Below are 20,274 nucleotides of genomic sequence, written 5' to 3'. Positions count from 1 at the left end.
AAAATGCAAAGGCAGGCGCGAGTTCACGTGACTGCCAGGTGCAGGGTGGGTCCCCGCTCTTGACCAGCTGTGACACTTCGCCTATATCGAGGATTATGAACAGCACCTACGCGGCAATATCGCAGCAAGTTCACAGGGAGAGAGAAGGGAGCCAGGGTGAACACAGAAGCAGAAGGGGGCGAAAGACGCCAAACGGGCGCCGAGGGAATTAATTGTGGCAAAATGAACGACGCTACGCCACGAAGGCGCAGCGAGGTCGCAGCGCGAGGGCCCGGACGGGCGGACAGACACCACTATTAATCCTCCTCAGACTCGTCCTCCTCGGTCATCTCCTCGTCCGACAGAGGCGGGAGCGGCACGAACTACCGGCGAGTTAGCAGCGAGCACATGGCGAGGATAAAGGAAAAGGAAGACTCACGTCCTCGGCGCAGAGACGCCGGGCGATCTGCTCCGACAGCGCCAGTTGCCGGGTGGCGGCGCGCGAGCTGCGAGGACTGGCAGCGGCGGCGGGGGGGGTGGTCTTGGCCTTCTTGGCCCTCTCTTTCGCAGCAGCCCGGAGCTTTTTGAGCTCCAGGGCCGTGGTCATGTCGGTCTAGTTGCGCGTTAGCAACTACCTCACAGCGATATAGATGCGACTCACGGGATCGGCGTACAGCTTTGCCGCCAGGGAGCACATCCGAGTGCCTTTGGTGGGCTCGCAGGCCCGGCCGTTACTGGCACACTTCCAGCACTTGGTGCTGGCAACTTGGACAAGGTTAGCACGCAGCGAGCTCGGTGCGAGCACTCTACTGCTTACCCTCGCTATCGTTACGACAGTCCACCTCCCTGGGGGTGGTGGACTTGCGGTGGCCCAGACAGATATCAATGAGGTGCCCGAGGCACCTGTCGCAGGGGGCGTCGCGACTGCACAACGAATTAGCTGCGAACTCGCGAGTAACAGCAGAACTTACTCGACGAGCTCGCCTTTAGGGGTCTTGGCCTTGCCCTTGGCCTTATCTTCCTTCTACCAGGCAAATTAGCAACGACTTCGGTGCGACTGAGCAAAGAACTTACGGCGGCCTCGGCCTCGGCGGCGGCAGCAATCTGCGCCTTCAGCCTCTGCAAGATAGTCAGCCAAGGACCCGAAGACACCGACAGGGGAACTCACGGCGGCGGCGGCGGCGTCGTCGGCCCTTCTCTTCTACAGTGGGTTAGCCAAACTCGCTGAGCGTACGCTGCGCGAACGTCGGCAACTCACGGCGGCGGCGGCGGCGAACTTCTCCTTCTTCTCCTTCTTCTTCTAGGAAAGGATTAGACATCTCGCAGCAAGTACGCAGCGCACAGATTGAGAACTCAGAGCGCCGGCCTCCTTCTTGGTCCCGGCGGCCTTGGCCTTGACGTCGGTATCGTTAATCAGCTACGCAAAAGGGGTTAGCGGCGAGACCGCGACGCGAACGCATTGAATGCGCAGAAAGAGACTCACGGTGGTGCCCTCGGCGGCGTCCTCAGCGTGGGGAGAGTCGGTCATCTGAGATTTCGTGTCAGAGAGTGCGAGCACGCAACGCCCTCGCTGCGCGAGAACGTTGGGGTCTTGGACTCACGTTGTTGTTGTTGCTGCTGTTGGCAGTGGCGGGGGCGCAGGTGCGTAGATGGTGCATCTGCCACCACCGTGTCAGCGCTGCGAGCGCGCGGCACACGCGATGCGCGCTGTGTGGTGGGTAATGCTTACGTATTGCTGTTGTGCTGTGGCGGCGGCGACAGTGCAGGGAGTGTCAAACTATTGCGTATTAGCGGCGAATTCGCAGCCACGAGGCATCAGGCTACGCACTTGTTCGAAAGGGTGAAGAAGAAGAAAAGAAGAAGAACAAGATCAGCGGCACAACGAAGATTCAACAACATCAGCGGATTGATCTGCCGGGCGGTCAGAACGCTGTAATAAGATGGGTTGAAGGGAAGTTGATTATGCGGTTGAAGTCGATTAAAGATCAGACGAAACCACCGAATACCAGCCTCGCTGCATGGACCCAGCATGTTCGCTACGAATACGCTACGCATGCGTGGATGCCGAGGACGGCATACGTGGAGAGGGGCGTTCTGTCAGACACACATTGCATACCAAGGTTGTTGCAGGCATCAGGGGTGGCTGAAGCCACTGACACTGTGGCTGGGTGTGGCTCAGGAAGCCCCGATTGGGTCACGTGCACAGGGGCACACCGAGGGAAGAACCTTCGCAGCCGAGGAATGCTTCTAGGAAGATCAAGAGATTAATTAATATAGTCACCAAGGAACCCGTACTCGCAGCGATCTAGCTGCGCCCTCTCGACATTGTGCACCTTCTCACTCTCTTCATTAAACCCAGTTCTGACACCATGACGACCAGTGATATCCTTATTATAAATGCCATGTCTGTCATCCTTCTCTTAGAATAGTCACATATATCGCGATCCCAAGGAACGCCTGGTAGCGACAAGGACTACTCGAGTCACGATACGCCCGGTCCGTTGCCGGTCAGCGCAATAGCACGGCTTTCAACTCGAAGTCCCAAGATCAGCTATCACAAGCCTCGGATTTGATGAGATCTGGCCATGAAATCATGAGTTAGTGCGCTAACCTTCACCCTCTGCTTTCTTAAATAGCGCTGGAGTCATTGAGCAAGAAGTGTGGGCGAAATCGAGCCACGTCACGCTGCACAATACACAATATGTCGTTTAGGCTGTCCGTAGCTACGTGGCCACGGCTCGTTCGCCGGTGATGCAGGCCAGTTGCTCCCGGGAGAAGGGGCACTTGAAACATTATAGGGTGATAATTGGGTTTTTGCTGGGAAATGGTTTATTAAGAATGATAGATGGATACCAATGAACGGACAGTGACACGCAATCCGTTTCCGGCGATGTCTTGCGAGCATCGCGCGTCCGTTTGTGGCCGTGTGGGGTGGCGTAGTTGCTTCATCGAGTTGTGTGTCAAATCTCTGTTGGCTCATCGACCATGAGATCACGTGGCCTTTCGTTACGTTCTTTTCTTGAAACTTCGTCATCCTTCGCCTCCGCCGCGCTGTGCCTTTCCGGTCGGAGGCGATATTTACGCCCAATGCTCAAAATAGGAGACGATGAGAGCAATCACCGAAGCAATACTACGAGCGGAGGTTCTGCAAGTGACTCTGCGTCCGCAGGTGCGCAAGAGTCCTTAAATACAGAAGCCACCGAATCGGACGAGCTCCTCGTACACTTGCGAGGCGACAAAGATAGTGACCCTGCCAGTTTTCATTCGATTGGTCTCTGACCGCCGGAACTAAGACGAGATATTTGGGCTCTCTTTTGTCCCGAAATGCTTCTCAAGTCGCGGCTACTGGGCATTACTGTTGGGCCACCTTCGGAAAGACACGCGCATGATTACTCTTGGCCTCAGGATGTGCGTTTATGGACTGCGCACGATGGTCGCACCCTGAAAGCCATGACACTGACCACGCGACGGCTCCTTTCGGTGAACCAAGAATCTCGGGCAATAGCCCTGGAGTCATACCCCGACTTCTTGAGTTTGGACCTGGCGCCACACGATGCTATCGTACGATTCAACAAGGAAACAGACGTAATTCTACTGACGGGTTATGACATGGACTATCACAATACTGAAAAGTATCATTTTCCTGAGTTCGCCACGCAAATCAAGCAGCTTGCCATCTCTGCCACGCTAGGTTACAGTTCAACGGCAGGCAATTCGGTAGGCCTTAAATCTGCCTTCTAAGACAATTCCCAGTCCTGGAAAGAATATTTTTCCTGCTGGAGAACATCCAGTATGGTAATACTAAAGATCTGCGATGGTGTGTGCCTGGATACGTTCACGAGCTTTATGTCGGGGCATGCAAGAATATGCTTGGTCCCAGCGAGGATCCACAAATGGTCTTTTGCTGGCCAAATGCAGACGAGCACAAGACGTTTCACGACATCTAGCGCATCGCGTCTTTATAGACAACTACGTGGCAGCCACAAGCGGATGACGGGTACAGACCCGACAGTTGGTGAGACGGCCGGCTTCCACAAACTGAGCTCTGGCAGGACTAGTCATCCCACAGCCAGAATCTGCTGTCGGTGTTTACAAAGGCGCTGAGGGGGGAACAGGGGTTGAGTGCGTCCAATGGACTAGGGTTTGGGCCATTACATCATTGTCTGTGTGGGATTTTCTGCGTTGATGTTGTCACTGCTGGCCCTAGACTCGTTGTGTGATGTACATCCTACTCATATGTTCCGCTCTCCGGTGCCCGCTTTCCGGCCGCTCGGATCCTCTACGACTTCGAATTGGTGGGTATGGAGGCGCATACTGTATAAGCGGCGTGGCCGCGAGCGGGCGTGTTAACGTGCTGTACGGTGCAATACTTCCACAAAACTCGGTTCTCGCTGTTCTGTTTCCTTTCTTGGGAATGTTGAGGAGGGCACCGCGGCCGGAAATAGACAGCAGCACGCGCCATCTCGGCCAACTTGAACTTGACGCGCTGGGGGGCCAAGAGCCGATCCGCTTGCTCTTATCGGAAGTTGCGCGTTATCGTCGCGTGTCTCCGCGTAACAGTCGCCGGGCACGCTCCCTAGCCCACTGTGCCACTCCTACAATCCAAGTCCCGTGTTTGCATGATACCGCATGACATCATGAACTCGGCAGATGCGGGTGGGCCACCATGGAGGGAGAACTGTAACGGCTGAGGACGAAGCTTGAAGAAGTTCAACATCGAGCATCAGAGAAGGACGTGAGGAGACAGTAAAGAACGGGGGCATCCTAGCACCAGGCACTGCAACCTTATCTTGAGTACTGCCGCCGGCTGAACCTCGCCAGAGGTATCGCTTGTTGACCACTGTACGCTAGGCGATACGAAAATCCCATCGACAAGGATTTGCTCGAATTTATACGGTCATGGGAGGATTCTCCGACGAATCCACATCATATGTTGCGGCAAACATCATAGCGAATTACCACAAGTGGCTTCGACCCACCACGTCGTCAAAAGGCGGGTCCAAGAAGCCTGAACTGGCTCCTAATCATAATCTGCCGATGAGAAACGACGTCCCGAGACAAAAGTACCTTTTCCGACTTGAACGGCCAGAAGCGTACGTTTTGGTCGGCGACCTGGCACGTTTACCCGCAGTGTGCGGATGGAAGGTGACATTATTGTTGCGCCTCCGACAATCAGCCGCACACACTCTTGCCTCATTCAAGGAAAAGGCGGTCTTAGACCCAAATACATGCTAATTTGACCTCTTGGACATTGAAAGAGTTTTTCCTGGTCCAAAACGATCATAAAATTGGCTCCCCTCTCCCGAACCAGGCGACCCCCCTCCTCGACGTAAATCGCGGTCATTCATTCCCACCGTCCGTGTGTAAAGCGCGTCTAGCTGCGTCAGAGCTTCCATAGACTTTTGCACTGTTTCATTATCCACTTGACCACCAAAATGTCGTGAGCGGCCCTTGAGATTCCAGCCAGGACTCTATTGGCATTGCGGCGAATAGTGCAAAGTACCTCGCGGCGGAGGCCGCGTTCACAGCATGTGAGCGAGGGGTGCTCACACATGGGGGAATGGGATATACGAGCGAGTACGATGTAGAGCGGTGGTCTCGCGAGTGTCTGGTGTCCAGGATCGCGCCGGTCAGTCGGGAGATGATTTTGAACTATATCCGTGAACAGGTGCTGGCGTTACCACGAAGTTACTGACGGGACATGTAGACGCACCAGCTTGATACATGACGAGAGCTATAGCAACTCTGATTGCCATACTTACATGTTGCATGTGAATGCCCATCTCCCTACACACTGAACTCGAGTGGATAAACCTAGGCCAGCTTGCGCCATGTCGGTGAACTTGCACAATGGGGACAAACTATTGGGCTCCCTCATGGGAGTTGGTGAATCAAATGGGTGTTTGTGCCACTATATGTAGTAGACTAGATGCTAAGCTTGTCGAGACACAGCCTCAATACCCAATTCTTCTGGCTTGTAACACTCTCCACGCTGCTTAAAGCTTCGAAGACCTGTTTTTCCAAGCGAAAAAGTGTTTTTCGCGTATATTCCATGCTACCCGAGTCATGCAGAAGCTGTAGAATTAGGCGTTTGACTGGTGCACTACGACGGCCATGCTCTTGCGTGCATTGTAGGAGCTCTTTGAGTCGTGGATCAGGGGTTTCGGTGTTCAAAGCGTGAACAAGTGGAAATGAGAACTTTCCCTCATCAAGGTCCTCGCAGAAACCTTTCTGAGCTGTGTACTATTCCTCGGGTTAGAGCCGACATGGCTACTATGATCAAGATCGCGTTGAACCTACCTCGTCCGAGCTGAGATTCTGATAATCATCGCGGATCTGGAAATAAGTGCCAATTAGATTGACCAACTCATTTACGCCGTGCTTGACACTATCGGACATGTTAACACCCGAAGCATTAAATGGCTACAAGGGGATTCCACCTGTTGTTTGCGCCACTGCTTATCAGCTGCCAAAGAAGCTGGAACAGGCCACCAGTCTCTGTAGTTCGTATCAGCAATGATTGGGCTAAGACGGAGAAGTGACCTACTCTTCGACACCATTTCTAGATACTCCTCTTCGGAAGGGCATATAGCGTGGCGGGTCCAGTAAAGGTCGTAACTTTGTCCCACGTGCAGGTTCCGGAGTTGCTCTGCATGGAGTTAGCGTCGTCACCCAGGGGCAAACAGGTATGTTGACTTACCAAGGGTAATGTCGACTGCGTTGGGTAACCCCGTCTGTTTGGCCTTGCTCACAGCTTCTAGTATGGCGAAACTTGCAGAGTTGATCGTCTGCGGGGCACCGAATACCGTATGCGCAGCTGGACTGCCACGCCTAAGCTCGGATCCATCTTCAATATCATCCAACCTGAATGGCACAGCTTTGGTTACTTTGAGACTTCCGGTAAAGGATTGTGCATGCCTACTTACATGAGTGAAGCTGTATGCAACCAATGGATCACGTCTTTGACCTTGGACCCTTCATCTTCTGAAAGACCAGACCAAAGGCCCAGAGCATCTACTAGTGTATCTCTTACACCTTTCGAGGGTAGCGAGCTGGTGTAATGAAATGGCGCTTCCAGGTGCTGTTAGTGATCTTAGTAATTGTCCTCTAAAAGTCAAAGTACTTCGGAGGTGTTATCCTACATCTTGCCCTAGTTTCTCTTCGTCTGCCATCTCGCGCGACTTGCTCAGGTCAACTGAGTCCATCGATGTCAGAGATGAGATCGATGGCGATCGCGAACTGTCATTATATGTGGAGTCCGCCGAGCTTGCAGAAGCAAACGATGCACCGGATTGCAAATTGTTGTCGATGGTTCCGGTCCAAGGAAGCTCATCAAATGCATGGAGATCTTGATCACGGCCCTCCTTCGTAAGTTTGTCTTCAATACCAGCATTGGGATCGTAGCGATATTCAGAATGGTAGCGAGGGCAGTTCAGGCTCCAGATCACATTGCCGCTGATTTGGTACGACAGTCCTCGAAGATACCGATCGGCTGTTTCGGAAACGGGCGCGAACTTGCGTCTAAATTCGTCGCAGAGGCTCAGGAACTGCTTTTCGTGATGACTGGCAGCCTCAAGAACAAGTAGCTTCGCGCTCGCAATATCCACACCCTGCCATTGCATGTACAGCCATACTGCGTTGACCGGTTTAGGGGCACCGGGTTCTTGTGCCTCATCCCACTCCGAAGCGAAACAAGGCCGAACAACGCTTGCAAATTCGTCATGCTCTTTGTCCGTAAGCACCATGCCCATACCGAAGAGCATGACGGCCGCGACGAAACTGATGACTGGTCAGCTCAATGTGCCATGCTCAGTTTTCAATCGCACAAAGCTCACGGTGCTCCTGTGTCTACAATACGGAAGTCAAGGTACTCGTCAAGGCTGCCGAAATCATTGGTCTTGTGGCGCAAAGTGGTTGACAGCATCGTCTTCCAGACGTCCATGACCCGCTTCGCACTTGCTGGGTCGGTGGAAGACAGCTGAAGCATCATCTTAGCTTGGATCTGTTTCTGCCCGCTTTGGACATCCTTTCGGTTTGTCTCTGCGGCTCCCAAACGGAAGTCATCATCCTCACTTTGCGACTGATGTACAAATGTTAGTGAACGTCGGGAAGCAGCGTCCAAAAAGAGCCTACACATGGGGTCTCCGCCACTTCTACTATAGTGTCGTGCAAGAAGGCATCTGTCGTCCCGTCAGCGTTTTCCAATTTGGGTTTGTACAAATCTGACTTACACTCAAGGACATATGCTACGAGCGGCAGCCGCTCTGGTCTGCACAGAGGCAGAACTACGGCTGCGAAGTTGCCGTTCAGGGGGTTGCAGCCGCCAAACTCGTCAACGCGTCCAATGTATCGAGCCCAATCGAGCCTGGCTTCCCCGCACCCTGCGTTGGCCAATGCCTCATACTTGTGCCTCTTCAAGATATAATCTTGACAGAACCCGCAGGTATCATACTGCGACATGTCAACGACATCGCAAGTGTCTTCCTCGGGCAACATTGTATACATGCTTCCTGAACAAGTTGTTGGTTAATCTCGAGAGATTGATAGGTTGGGCAGTGTCACATAGCCAGTAAAACAGCTGGGGTCCTTCATATAGAGGACATGGGCTCAATCAACTTCTTGACCAAGTCGCAGTTCTTCCTCGAACATTGGCGTATCTTCGCGTCACTGCATATAGCTTGAGCGTCATACTCGACTCAACCTCTACGGTAAGTTTGAGCCATACACTTTTAGACATGATCAGTACGGTATGGCTGATGCCGGTCCGCCCCTTGAGCGGCTTAGCGTTAGCGCCGGGTCCTGGCGATCGCTTGATCGATCTATCGACCGATCGGTCGTATTATCCGCAAATGATATGTGATAAGATCGCTTTATACAAAGGGCGGAGATTGACTAATGTATGCTGTCTCGCGTCTTCTAGGCTAATACTCTTGGCACTACCTGTCTATGGAACTATCTACGCGATATATGGGGCCAGGATGCGGGCACTTAACCTGTAAGCGAAAAGCGGTGTGTAAGACGTATTTTATTTTCAACGAACCTCAATGGCTAGATACCCTGTTCCGCACGGGCAGTAGTACCCTTAGCACTGTTAGAAAGATCCGCACTCTGAGACACAATGACGCTCGCCGGGCAGTTCGCTCCGGGACGACATTCCGCTATTCACTGCACCCTTCCTTCGTCAAGATTGACAGTTTCACAAGAAACTCTCTAGAACAGCTGAGACAAAGCGCATTTCCTACGCAAGGCGCCGTAGATATGACGTAAATATGAACTATTCCAAAGATTATGCCTGACGGCCCAGACCGGTATGCTCTTCATTCTTGGATCCAATAAGCGCGGAATGCTAATAACCAATGCGACACAGTGCCTCTTATATAGGATTCCACGCTTCTACACCTGAGTCTAGTATTGGTTTTCGATATCACCGTAAAACACGAAACGTGTGGAGGCAATCTCTTATCTCCGCGGATGCCAGGCAAACCGAACAGCCCATTGCATAAACCGGAGGTACAACCTACTCATACGCCGCCGACGTTTCATTGCCAGTCTGGGTCTTCACGATGCCGAGCATGGGAGATACAGAGGCTGTGCTGTCTGAAATGAGCCTCGACGACACTGAAAGGGACGCCCTACGGCAGTTTGTGGAGCTGAGTCGAGAGCGAGGTCTCCTGAGCCGACCGGCTGATTTACATCCCCACGATGACATTGCCGGTTTGAACGACGAAGTCACTCTTTTGTAATCCTGCCGTAGTATACGAAAAGATCAGTCTTCTGACATTTTCTGACAGGAGGTTTATCCGAGGGCGATCTTTCGATGTCAATGGAGCGATAAGACAGTTTGAGCAAGCGATGGCGATTCGAGATGCTGCTCGGGCGGTTGCCTTATATGAAAGTATGGAGATCCAAGACTTTGAAAACGCTAGAAAGATGGTGAGTAGTACTATATTCTGGCGCTATAACATGGTTCGACGTTTGCTAATCCCGCGAGACTCATAGTACCCTCACTGGAGCGGCAGACGTGACAAGCTCGGGTTGCCCATCTGTGTCTTCGATCTTGACTGTCTCGATTGTGTCACACTGTCAAGTTACGGCAACAGCCGAAAAAAGAAAAGCGGCCATGGAAGCACGGCTACATCGGACGCGACGCAAAGAGCAATTGCCTTCCATGACTATCTGACTCGCTTCGTCCTGCCGCTTTGTTCGGCGATGCGAGACAGGCCAAACCCGGACCGCCCCATCACCAGTGCTGTCTATCTCGTCGACGTGTCTAGTCTGAGCTTAAGGCAAGCCTGGAGCTTGAAGACATATGCGCAAGATGTCAGTCAACTCCTCGCAACGTGCTATCCTGAGGTAATTGACCGGGTCTCGGTAAGTTCTAACTTGGAGCCCCATTGATTGCTGCGCGCTGCCAGCGCTGACCACAGTTCACATCTAGGTTCTCAACGCATCACCTTATTTCGAGAAGATCTGGGGCTTCTTAAGCAAATGGGTCGAATCACGAACAGCGTCAAAGCTGCAGGTTGTCCCACCTACTGACACCTTGCCAACTCTTCTTTCAACAATTGATATAGAGAGCATACCAGTGAAGCACGGGGGACACTGTAGGTTCCATCATGGCTTGGTGCCCCATTTGGATGACAATATCAAGCAAATGCTAGTTTGGGGACAATCTCGAAACGATGAGCTACTTGTCGGACCAATTAAATGGGGGACGGATCCTAGCAAAGGTAAGGGGCTATTAGCTGTTGGGACGGTTGAGGGTGTAAAGCGGCAGGTATCTTTGGGCTTTGTTAGATCGAAAATGTGATTTCTAAACTTCACGTTCCTGATTTGCAATGCAAGTACTTTTGTCCGTCGGCTTGGTTTTTCATTGAGATCATCGTCCCGATGACCACACCCATGAAAACGCAGCTCACGCGGACCTGCCGCGCTGCTCACGCCTTGCTCGACCCCTACCAGCACCGCCGCAATTCTCGCCCAATTTTGAGTGCTTCTGGTGAAAATTCTTCTGGGCCTCGATGGCATCGAGGTGGACGCGAGAGATGAGGATTGTCCCACGGCGGTGTCCGTGGTGGCGCACCAGGGATATGATCAGATATTGCAACGCCTGCTAGACACGGGCAAGGTCGACATCAACAGCAGAGACGGTGACAATCAGACAAAATCATCGTGGCGGTCGGGAATCATCACCCAGGTACTGTCGAAAGACTCTTGCGCTATCCCAACGTCGATACGAGAGGCGTCTTCGCTGCAGTCAGTGAGCGTGACAGCATACATGTAGCCATTACCGTCGCCCTACTCGAGTTGGGCACGTTGATTACAGCGTAAGGTTGAATGCTCATAAAACTCTTCTCCATCAGGCTGTCGGTAGACGAGACGTTGGTCTGGTCGCAAATGCCTCCAGTCGGGTCAAATCGACGCAAATGCCCGTAACCGTCATCAAGTGGCTGCACGGCATCGCATATGGCTTTAGTAGCAGACCATCTCGAGACCCTCAAGCTGCTCGCACAAGGGAAGATGGTACAACGAAGAGCGACTCGAGCGGCACTGATGATGGAATGAGTTGAGTGACTTCGAGATCACAGGCAGTGCTGGGTGGCGGAGAGTGCTAGCGAAATTCCGCCCCTTTTGAATGGGGATGTCGAATGTTATGTTTTGATAACTCCTACACGTTACGCGTTTGTTCGTGCTACCTACGGAATACGAGGTGAGTCGGCATGTAGCTGGGTTGGGGGGCTCATAGGTGCGCAAATGAGATTACTTAGTCAGCTAGAGCCCACAAAAGCTGCGCGCGCACCAATCAGATGCTTCGCCCAATGACACTACTGCACTGAGGACACTTTCCGTAGGTGCATCCAAGCAAGCCTCATCTTCTAACGCACGATTAAGCCACCACTTATTATCCAAAGACTCCTTCGTAATTATGAGCGACCTTCCGGCCATTGGAGAGTCTATCGACAGGACCAGCTGCCTGACTCAAACGGGTAATACGGGCTATCTCCGCGCGCATCCACTGGTTTTGCTTTTTTGGCACCACGACGATCAACACCGGGCGGATGGGCGAAACGGACGACCGCTCTTCCGCAGCCCATGCGGACAGGCACTCTTTGGCTCGCTCCCATGGTAGCGATATGACAAAGGAGCCGAGGGCAACCGGTTGTGGGCGGGCAGGTCGCCCTCGGCGAAGAGGACTGGCTGGATGGGGCGAGCATGCGAGAAATGCAGATTGATCTCACCGTGGCGTCTCGCAGTGGGGTGCCTGCTCCCTGGACAGAGATTGGTAAGAGCAAGATGTGCACGAGTCGAGAAACTCGACCTAAGCGTGCGCTGCCTTCTTTGGAGGCGCGCTAAGCTAGCAGCGCATAAAGAGGCTCTGCGATAGCGCGCTAAGAGTCCTCCTCCGCCAATGCCCTGCCCCAGACCTGCAACACTGTGAGAAGCCCTCCACCTGCCATCGTCCTACATCTACACCATGCTGCCCTCGGAGACAGAAACAACAGTCTATCCGGCGTCACCGTTGCACGAAGAGACCTCTCCGGCCAAAGCACCATGGTGGCGCCCTCCCTATCAACGTTGTCCTCCCGGCGCTCTACAGCACGCTGTCCAAACTCTGGGGGGCAAACATTGACAAGTCACTCATCGTGACGACCGACGTCTACACGTACATTGGCGTTATAATAAACTTATATATTAGCTTCGCTATCCTTATCTAAAAGAACTTCCTTGTTATTATTTTATAAATTATATCTTAGCTTAAATAGCTTAACTTATAGATAAGGCCTTATAGATTTTCTATATAGATTAATTATATAACTTCTTGCATTCGCAAAAATCTAGTTAGCGTGAACAACAATAACACCGCGACACAACGATGTCCGGTCTTTTTAGTTGCTGCTGACGTTAGAATTACTCTTACACGCTGCGAATGCGGGTGAACAATGTCATCGGAACTCGCTGGCGTGCGTAATAGAGTTGCGGTGGAATTTGAGACGTAACCATGGTATACGCCGACGCGGACCATGCAAGGGATGCACAATACTTCAAAATCGTACGAAAAAACTAAAAGCGACTACGAAAACTTCGAAGCTGCAGATATTCTGCCCAGTGCCGCATGCCATCAATCCAGCATTAGACGCCCCTGGCTTCGTCTTTTTATCCAAACCAGCTACTTGCTTTTTCGATTCGTGCAACAACCACGTCTGGCCGAGGCCACTTAACATGTCACGTATGGAAACGACGATGAGCCGAGTCGTACCACCATTGTGCAACTGGAACTTGCCAATCTCCTTGAATGCTTCGCCGCGAGAAGACAAGGCAATGCGATTGTCATGCTTAATGTGCCTTATCTTTGCCATCGTGAAGTGCTGGCGCAACTTCTCAAACTTCAAAAGACGAGTACGGAACTGAATATCCAGGCAAAGCTGGTCCGCCTCGTCGAATTGTCCCTGAGCGAACAAGGCTTCCGCTAATGACAGCTGGTGACGACGTTGTGTCCGCATATCTCGCCGGCCTGGACGACATAGTCGTCGCCGCGCTGTATCGGAAACGCCCAGCTGTGCTTCCGATCGAGCAAGCACACGGCCGCGCGGGCCTCCATCGGGAGCGGCGCGATCCACGCAATCGTGTAGCGTCCAGCGTCGAGCGCCATCGTGTCACCATAATTAGGAAACCACGTGAATAGCGATCTCGTGACTGTTGTTTGTCAGGGGGGTTTGCCTTGATTAGTCAGTCACACATTCGGCCCACAGCTGCCCTCAAAGGCAGCATCTTCGCGCTATCGCGTTCTTCCTTCTTTTCCTAGCATCAGCATGTTCTTCAGATAGAGAACTCATCGTCTTCCTTCTCTTCTGGTCTGTTGTTCATCATCATCTTCATAAAAGACTATCCCCAGTTGGGGTGCCCGACGGCGGCGCCTTCTGGAGGAGCCATGACAGGTAGGCGAGGTTGTCGCCGAAGAGACTACCGTGGTTGCGCCAGCCGCGGAGATACGGGGCGAAGGGCGGGAGGCGGGTGAAGCGGTGGATGGTGTTGATGCGGGAGAGCCGGAGCTCGGCACGCAGAAAGCGAGGATGGACCTGGCTTGGGTCATGCGTTCCGAGGAGCTCACTGGCCAGCGTCTTCCACTCTCCCCATGTGATCGTTACGTCGCTTGCGTCACGAGGCAAGAGAAGCTTCTCGTTGGCAACGTGGAAGTCACTCTCGGACGAGAGTAGACAGGCGTACGTGTAGAGAAAGCCCAGAGCGACGGCTCGCGGGTCCCGCCTGCACGGGACCGGAGGGCTCTCATGCGTACAGGCATCACGGCACGCTAGGTTGCCGCCCTAGAAGTCGACATCGAGGAAGAAGCGCGGGATGGGCTTAAGGAAGAGCCGGCCGCCGTTGTCCTAGAGGAGGTGCAGATCCATCCGGTCGGCGCCGGTAACCGGCCAGCCCAGGGCGACCTGCCAATGCAGCTGCGTGGCGGGACGCTTCGTGCTAGCAAACCACAGATGCCTGTCCATCTCACCGAGGCGGCCGAGGGACAGTTCGCTCTCTATAAAGGCCGGCACGCTGCCGGCCGGGTTTGCGACGGCGCGCCTTCCACAAGAGCCGTAGGAGTGATAGGAAGCTGGCAGGGCATCCGTGCTGCCATTGCTACCCGTCAACACGACGGTTGTGAAGGGTGAGGCGGGGCTCTTCGCCGAGGGGTCATGCTCTCGCGTGTTGCTGGACGCCCTCGTGCCGGCGAGAGCGGGGCGTCTCGCTGAGGCATGGGGGATGGATCGACCGGAGAGACCGAGAGGCGGGAACTAGTCGCCGGGCCGGCACGCGGCGGTGCTCTGCAGCAAGCGTCGGGAAATGCGAGGACACCGGAGGCCGGTCTGCACACGCTGTCAGCTCCAGGCGCCATCCACAAACAACACGGGCTCGACCCCGTCGTCTCACCGCATCTCGACCGTTCAAATTTCTGATCGTCTCTCCGGCGCGATAGATCTTCCTCGTTGTCAACGCGACTCGACGCCTTGGCCCGCTTTCTGTGTTATGTCGCGTCACAACTTGTCTGTGCAACCAGGTCGGGTGACGGCGCCTGCGAAATCGAGACGGTTGGATGCTGACGCACCATCGCGTCGCCAGCCGCGCAACCCCGCTCCAGCCACGGGCGCGCTGACGGGCGAGCGGACTTCTCGACACAGGACATCGCATCCTCCAGCCACCACACACGAAGGGCACAAAGATTTCAGGCGCTGTCTCGAAGACGATCGCCGCGTGCACGCTTGTTAGGCTCGGCCATGGAAACCAGGCTGTGTCCGGAGACCAACCATGATCCCTGCCAGCCCCAGCCAGGACGTGTTCCTTGCGGGCTGGACATTTGCGGTTTGTCTCCTGGCCGGTGCCATTGTTGCCTGTCTCTGGTTCTGTCCCACGGCGGCGCATTCCGAACACGCACCGTCATTTCCCGCTTCAGAGGGCTGGACTCGAGCCACGCGAGGAGTCCGCCTCACCCAAGTCAACCCCGACAAGACCGACACGGCCACAGACATCGACATCATCGCCGTCCACGGCCTCGACACGAGGTCGCCAGATACGTGGACGTGGCGGCGCCCGAAGACCCCCGGGGCGCGTCTAAAGCGGGCCGAAAACACAGAGGACTGCGTCAACTGGCTGCAGGATCAACGCATGCTCCCGGCCGCAGTGGGACGGGCCAGGATCTTCACGTGCGACTGGCCCGCTGACCTGCTTCAGCCGTCGGCCTTGGTCCAGAAGAGAATCGATGAGTATGCTCTGCTGCTGCTCGACGGCATTCAGAGGCGGCCCCCGGCAACGAATGACGCAAGAGGAGAAGACAGGCCGCTCTTCTTCGTCGCGTCGTGTCTCGGGGGCATCGTCCTAGTCAAGGCCCTTGTGGATGCCGACAACGAGAACAGCACTTACCGCCGTCTCAGAAGAGCAACACGTGGCATCGTCTTCCTCGCTACGCCGTTCCGCGGGACCTCCTTCCAAGACGTCGCAGCCTGGGCGGAGCCGGGCCTGAAGGCCTGGGCCGGCGTCCGAGGTCGACGACCGAGCAGACTGCTAGACAGCGTGAAGGGATCGGCCCTCGATCTCGAGGTCCTGGTGCGACGCTTCACGCATTTATGCCGAGACGAAGACTATCCCTGTGACGTGTTCACCTTCTACGAACTCGGTATAACGAGTCTGCCGAGCAAGGTATTCCCCTGGCTACCAGCAAGGCTACGCCGAGAAAAACCGGTAAGCCTCGCGAAGCATCGCCTGCGCTCGTCCTGGCTGACCGTTACCAGTTGGTCGATAGTTCCTCGGCGAGTTTAGACATCGTCCGCGACCCGCTGCCGCTCGACCGACCTCACGTCCTGACAAATAAATTCGAACACTCTAAATGCCCTGACTACGAGAAGGTTGCCGGGAAGATCAAAGAGATGCTCCACAGGATCCGTGAGGGAAGTCCGCTGAAGCAGGCGGACGCCTGGATACGCGACAAACACTACACTCCGGACAGGCTCGCAATCGAACGGCTCTCCGGCGATCTACTGCCGATAGACCGGTGCTATATCAACCTTGCCATCGTGGAGCAGCACAGGGAAACGACGCACCGCCTGGAGAAAGACTCTGAAGAAGAGGATGTAGCGCCCAAGTCCTCTCCATTTTCACTCCAAGCGAGACTGAGGGCGGAGACGCCGGATAGGACGGCCCAGGTCGAATTGCCGGCAATATTCAACCCGCGCAGACGGGGCAACACCGAGGTGAATCCCAGACGAATCCTGATTCGAGGACGCGCCGGCGTGGGCAAGACGACCTTGTGTAAGAGGATCGTCCATGACTTTACACGGCATGGCGCATGGGCGTCCTTGTTCGATCGAGTGCTGTGGGTGCCTCTGCGGAGGCTCAAGAGGCCGTCAGCCACAGGCTACAAACTTAAGAATCTACTCAGCCATGAGTATTTCTGGAACTGGCCAGGCAATAGCGGTCGTCTCGCCGATGCACTAGTGCGTGCTATTCAAGACGGTAGGACACTGTTTATTCTCGACGGCCTAGATGAGGCGTCCGATCTCCTAGATCCGGATCATAGGATGTCCGACTTCCTCAAATGGCTCCTGGATCAGCGCAACGTCGTTATCACGTCCCGTCCGTACACTAAACTCCCTACCACCATCACCGTCGATCTCGAACTGGAAACGACCGGGTTCTACCCGAATCAAGTGAACGAGTATCTCCGATATACTTTTCCCGATTCGCAAAAGACTAGCAAGATTCGGTCCTTCCTTCAAGATCACCAGCTCATGCAAGGTCTCGTTCGCATCCCGGTCCAGCTGGACGCGCTCTGCTTCACCTGGAACGAGGGCTTTGATTCCGCCACGAACCTTGATACTATGACCGCCGTTTACCGAGCAATCGAGCTAAGGTTGTGGAAGAAGGATGTTCCGCAACTGGAAAAGGAAAACAACGCAAAGTCGGTTACCCGCCTGGACATCGAATCGGCCAGCCGGTTCAAAATGGAGGCACTCGCTGAACACGAGATCTCGTTTCTAGAGGGCCTTTCCTTTACTGGGCTGCATAACGATGTGGTTGAGTTTGACCGTGGGTTTCTTAGTGAAGCCTTCGATCGCTTCGCACCATGTCTCCTACCAGACACGACCTTGCCACGCCTCTCCTTCCTGCGGACCTCAGATCCATCATCAGAGATCGGCAATCAAAGCTGCCACTTCCTGCACCTTAGCTACCAAGAATATTTTGCCGCACGTTATTTTGTACGCCAGTGGAAGGCAAGCCCGCCCAAAAACTTGGTGCTCGCCAGTCAGAACACTCAAGACGCGGGTCCTATGCCTGTCGAATATCTCCGGAAGCATAAGTACACAGCCCGGTATGACATCCTGTGGCGCTTCGTAACCGGTTTGCTTGACGCTGAGGGGAAGGCGAAGGAGTTCTTCGACGTGATTAGAAAGGAGCCGCTCGACCTCTTGGGCCTGACGCATCAAAGGCTCGTCATTCATTGCTTGAGCGAGGTGCAGGCTCGGCCGCAATCGAGTTTTGCACCGCTTCGAAGGCTTGAGGATCACCTGGTGGAATGGCTGTTATTCGAATGTAGATGCAGGGACCAGTCGTCCTTAGCACGTGAAATGGAGCTTCCGCCGCTGGCTTTATGCAGGGCACTGCAACAGGCGACCGATCAGGACCGAGGCAAGCTTGTCAACGCCTTAATAAGACGACACAGCGTTCCGACGAGCGTAGCTGATCTGCTAGCATCTTGGCTGAAAAGTTATGCACAGAAAGAGCTGATAAGGAGCATCTTGACCATCCTGGGTCGGCATTCAATCCTATCCGACGAAGTACTCACGCAGGTGGCGGCGCGGCTCGACGATAGCGACTGGCACGTCCGAGGGGCGGCCGTCGAGGCGCTCGCGGCCCGGGACCAGCTGTCCGACGAGGTGCTCACGCAGGTGGCGGCGCGGCTCGACGATAGCAACGTGTACGTCCGAGGGGCGGCCGTCGAGGCGCTCGCGGCCCGGGGCCAGCTGTCCGACGAGGTGCTCACGCAGGTGGCGGCGCGGCTCGACGATAGCGAGTGGCTCGTCCAACAGGCAACTGTTAAGGTACTGGTTTCTGGAACAAAACTACATGCTGGGATCATAGAGCCCCATCTGAAAACCATATACACAATCTTGCTTCATGGGGGCCAGATGGGCGACGTCTGTTGGCCGACGACAACCCATGATTCCTATCTACAAGTCGGCGAATCGGCAGTGGTTCACTTAGCTGGCTGGGCAGAGCGGTTCACGAATATGACTCGGGATATTGGAGCGGAGTTAGGCGTTCCGCGGTCGATAGCTACTGATCAATAGTAGCGCATCCGTCGATCATTTAATAGAATGGAGAACCGTATGGAGCTTTGAAAGTTCGTATTATTTTGGCACAAGAAGGGTGCAGGGGAATGTGCCGCTATATCGTCCTCGCGAGGCTCACCCGATGGTTCTTAGACACTTCTAGGTGTTTCTGGATCAGCGCTGGCCCTACTGTCGGGCTGATCGCGTGCATGCACACCGCTAGGAACCGGCTCTTTGATCACCTCAGTGTCCGCTGCGCGGTGCTGACCGACAACGCTGGTTAAGTTGGGCCTTGTAAAGATCAGATCACTAAAGGGAAAAGGAGGAGATGCTCTGCGGGTTTGAGATTTCAGATCCGAAGTAGTTGACGGGCCCGAGCGAGAAGTAATGTGTGCGCGAGTACTCTATACTAAGATAGACATTCAGACGAGATACTCGAGCAGGAACTTCGGGGTACTTGTGGGGCGCCGAGGTGGGGTTTGAGTCTGGACGCGTCCTCAAAGCAGCGACGGCTTCGTGGCAACCAGGCCGCTGGAATGTCAGAAACTGGATTCAATGAAGAGAGTGAGGAGGTGCACAATGTCGAGAGGGCGCTGCTAGATCGCTGCGAGTACGGGGTCCTTGGTGACTGAATTAATCTCTTGATCTTCCTAGAAGCATTCCTCGGCTGCGAAGGTTCTTCCCTCGGTGCGCCCCTGTGCACGTGACCCGATTGGGGCTTCCTGAGCCACACCCAGCCACAGGGCCAGTGGCTTCAGCCACCCCTGATGCCTGCAACAACCTTTGTATGCAACATGTGTCTGACACAAGCTACTGGAAGTCACTAGAAGAGAATTCGTGCCGCAGGTTGGTTATTGGGAATCGGAAGAAGGCTGATGCAAACGACGAGTATATATATCATTAGTGAGTTAGTGACCGGGTGTCCTAGCACTCTTTATAGCCAGCGGCCATTTTGTACGCAATCGGCCGACGAAGGCGCCAAACCAGCGCCGATGCAATCTCTCAGATCCTTGGCTTAGTTTAGATCTAGCCTAGTGAACGGAACATGCCGAGTCCTCCGCCGTCCAGGTCGTCGGTGCATGCGTGCTTATTGTGGACTTCCCTGGAGCTTGGGCACTTCCAATCATTCATTGATGCTTGAGGAAGCGCAATGCGGACACCGCTCAGGGTAGTGTAATTGTTGACAGGCAGAATGCAGCCGTTTCAGCTACAGCAGCCTGTAACCCACTCTGACTGCATAGAGTCCCCAGGCAAAGAAGTGCCCAAAGCCCTGGCGGAGTCAGCACGCCCATTCAGATCTAGCCGTCTCTTGCTGTTTATTGTGGCTGCAGCCGCGCAGAGAGAGTACCAGGGCTATGCTAGCCCAAGGTCAAAAGGAGTTCGCGAAGCGGGACGCCAAGCCAGATGCTAGCGGGGCCATCACACCCTCTCGACTATTATCATCTCTCATGGTCCATCATGGCTGCCACATGGC

At 54.4% G+C, this 20,274-nt stretch overlaps 4 protein-coding genes across 4 annotated transcripts; 1 reads left to right on the top strand and 3 right to left on the bottom strand.

Annotated features, from left to right (window-relative positions):
- Positions 1–296: 296 nt before the first annotated feature.
- Positions 297–1,637, bottom strand: J7T54_004197 (uncharacterized protein; the record flags this gene model as incomplete). Its single annotated transcript, XM_051510572.1, has 11 exons — positions 297–362; positions 419–592; positions 641–744; positions 797–903; positions 951–1,003; positions 1,054–1,098; positions 1,148–1,180; positions 1,238–1,279; positions 1,322–1,396; positions 1,463–1,507; positions 1,581–1,637. 11 exons carry the CDS (start codon positions 1,635–1,637, stop codon positions 297–299), a joined length of 801 nt encoding a protein of 266 aa, XP_051358543.1.
- Positions 1,638–6,394: 4,757 nt separating this feature from the next.
- J7T54_004196 (isoprenoid synthase domain-containing protein) lies at positions 6,395–8,222 on the bottom strand (the record flags this gene model as incomplete). The annotated part of the gene is made up of 8 exons (XM_051510571.1): positions 6,395–6,477; positions 6,527–6,628; positions 6,680–6,843; positions 6,906–7,060; positions 7,122–7,174; positions 7,367–7,758; positions 7,815–8,059; positions 8,211–8,222. The coding sequence occupies 8 exons, from the start codon at positions 8,220–8,222 to the stop codon at positions 6,395–6,397; spliced, it is 1,206 nt and encodes a 401-aa protein (XP_051358542.1).
- Positions 8,223–13,447: 5,225 nt separating this feature from the next.
- J7T54_004195 (uncharacterized protein) lies at positions 13,448–15,085 on the bottom strand (the record flags this gene model as incomplete). The annotated part of the gene is made up of 5 exons (XM_051510570.1): positions 13,448–13,674; positions 13,865–14,303; positions 14,406–14,725; positions 14,908–14,992; positions 15,083–15,085. The coding sequence occupies 5 exons, from the start codon at positions 15,083–15,085 to the stop codon at positions 13,448–13,450; spliced, it is 1,074 nt and encodes a 357-aa protein (XP_051358541.1).
- Positions 15,086–15,282: 197 nt separating this feature from the next.
- On the top strand, positions 15,283–18,804 carry J7T54_004194 (nacht nucleoside triphosphatase; the record flags this gene model as incomplete). The annotated part of the gene is made up of 4 exons (XM_051510569.1): positions 15,283–16,212; positions 16,263–17,909; positions 18,246–18,569; positions 18,787–18,804. The coding sequence occupies 4 exons, from the start codon at positions 15,283–15,285 to the stop codon at positions 18,802–18,804; spliced, it is 2,919 nt and encodes a 972-aa protein (XP_051358540.1).
- Positions 18,805–20,274: the final 1,470 nt, after the last annotated feature.

This window comes from Emericellopsis cladophorae, assembly GCF_022114955.1.
Source record: "Emericellopsis cladophorae strain MUM 19.33 chromosome Unknown NODE_127_length_20274_cov_118_618409, whole genome shotgun sequence".
Lineage (NCBI taxonomy): Eukaryota > Fungi > Ascomycota > Sordariomycetes > Hypocreales > Bionectriaceae > Emericellopsis > Emericellopsis cladophorae.
The sequence above is the reverse complement of the archived record's forward strand: the minus strand, read 5'-3'. Positions and strand labels throughout refer to the sequence as shown.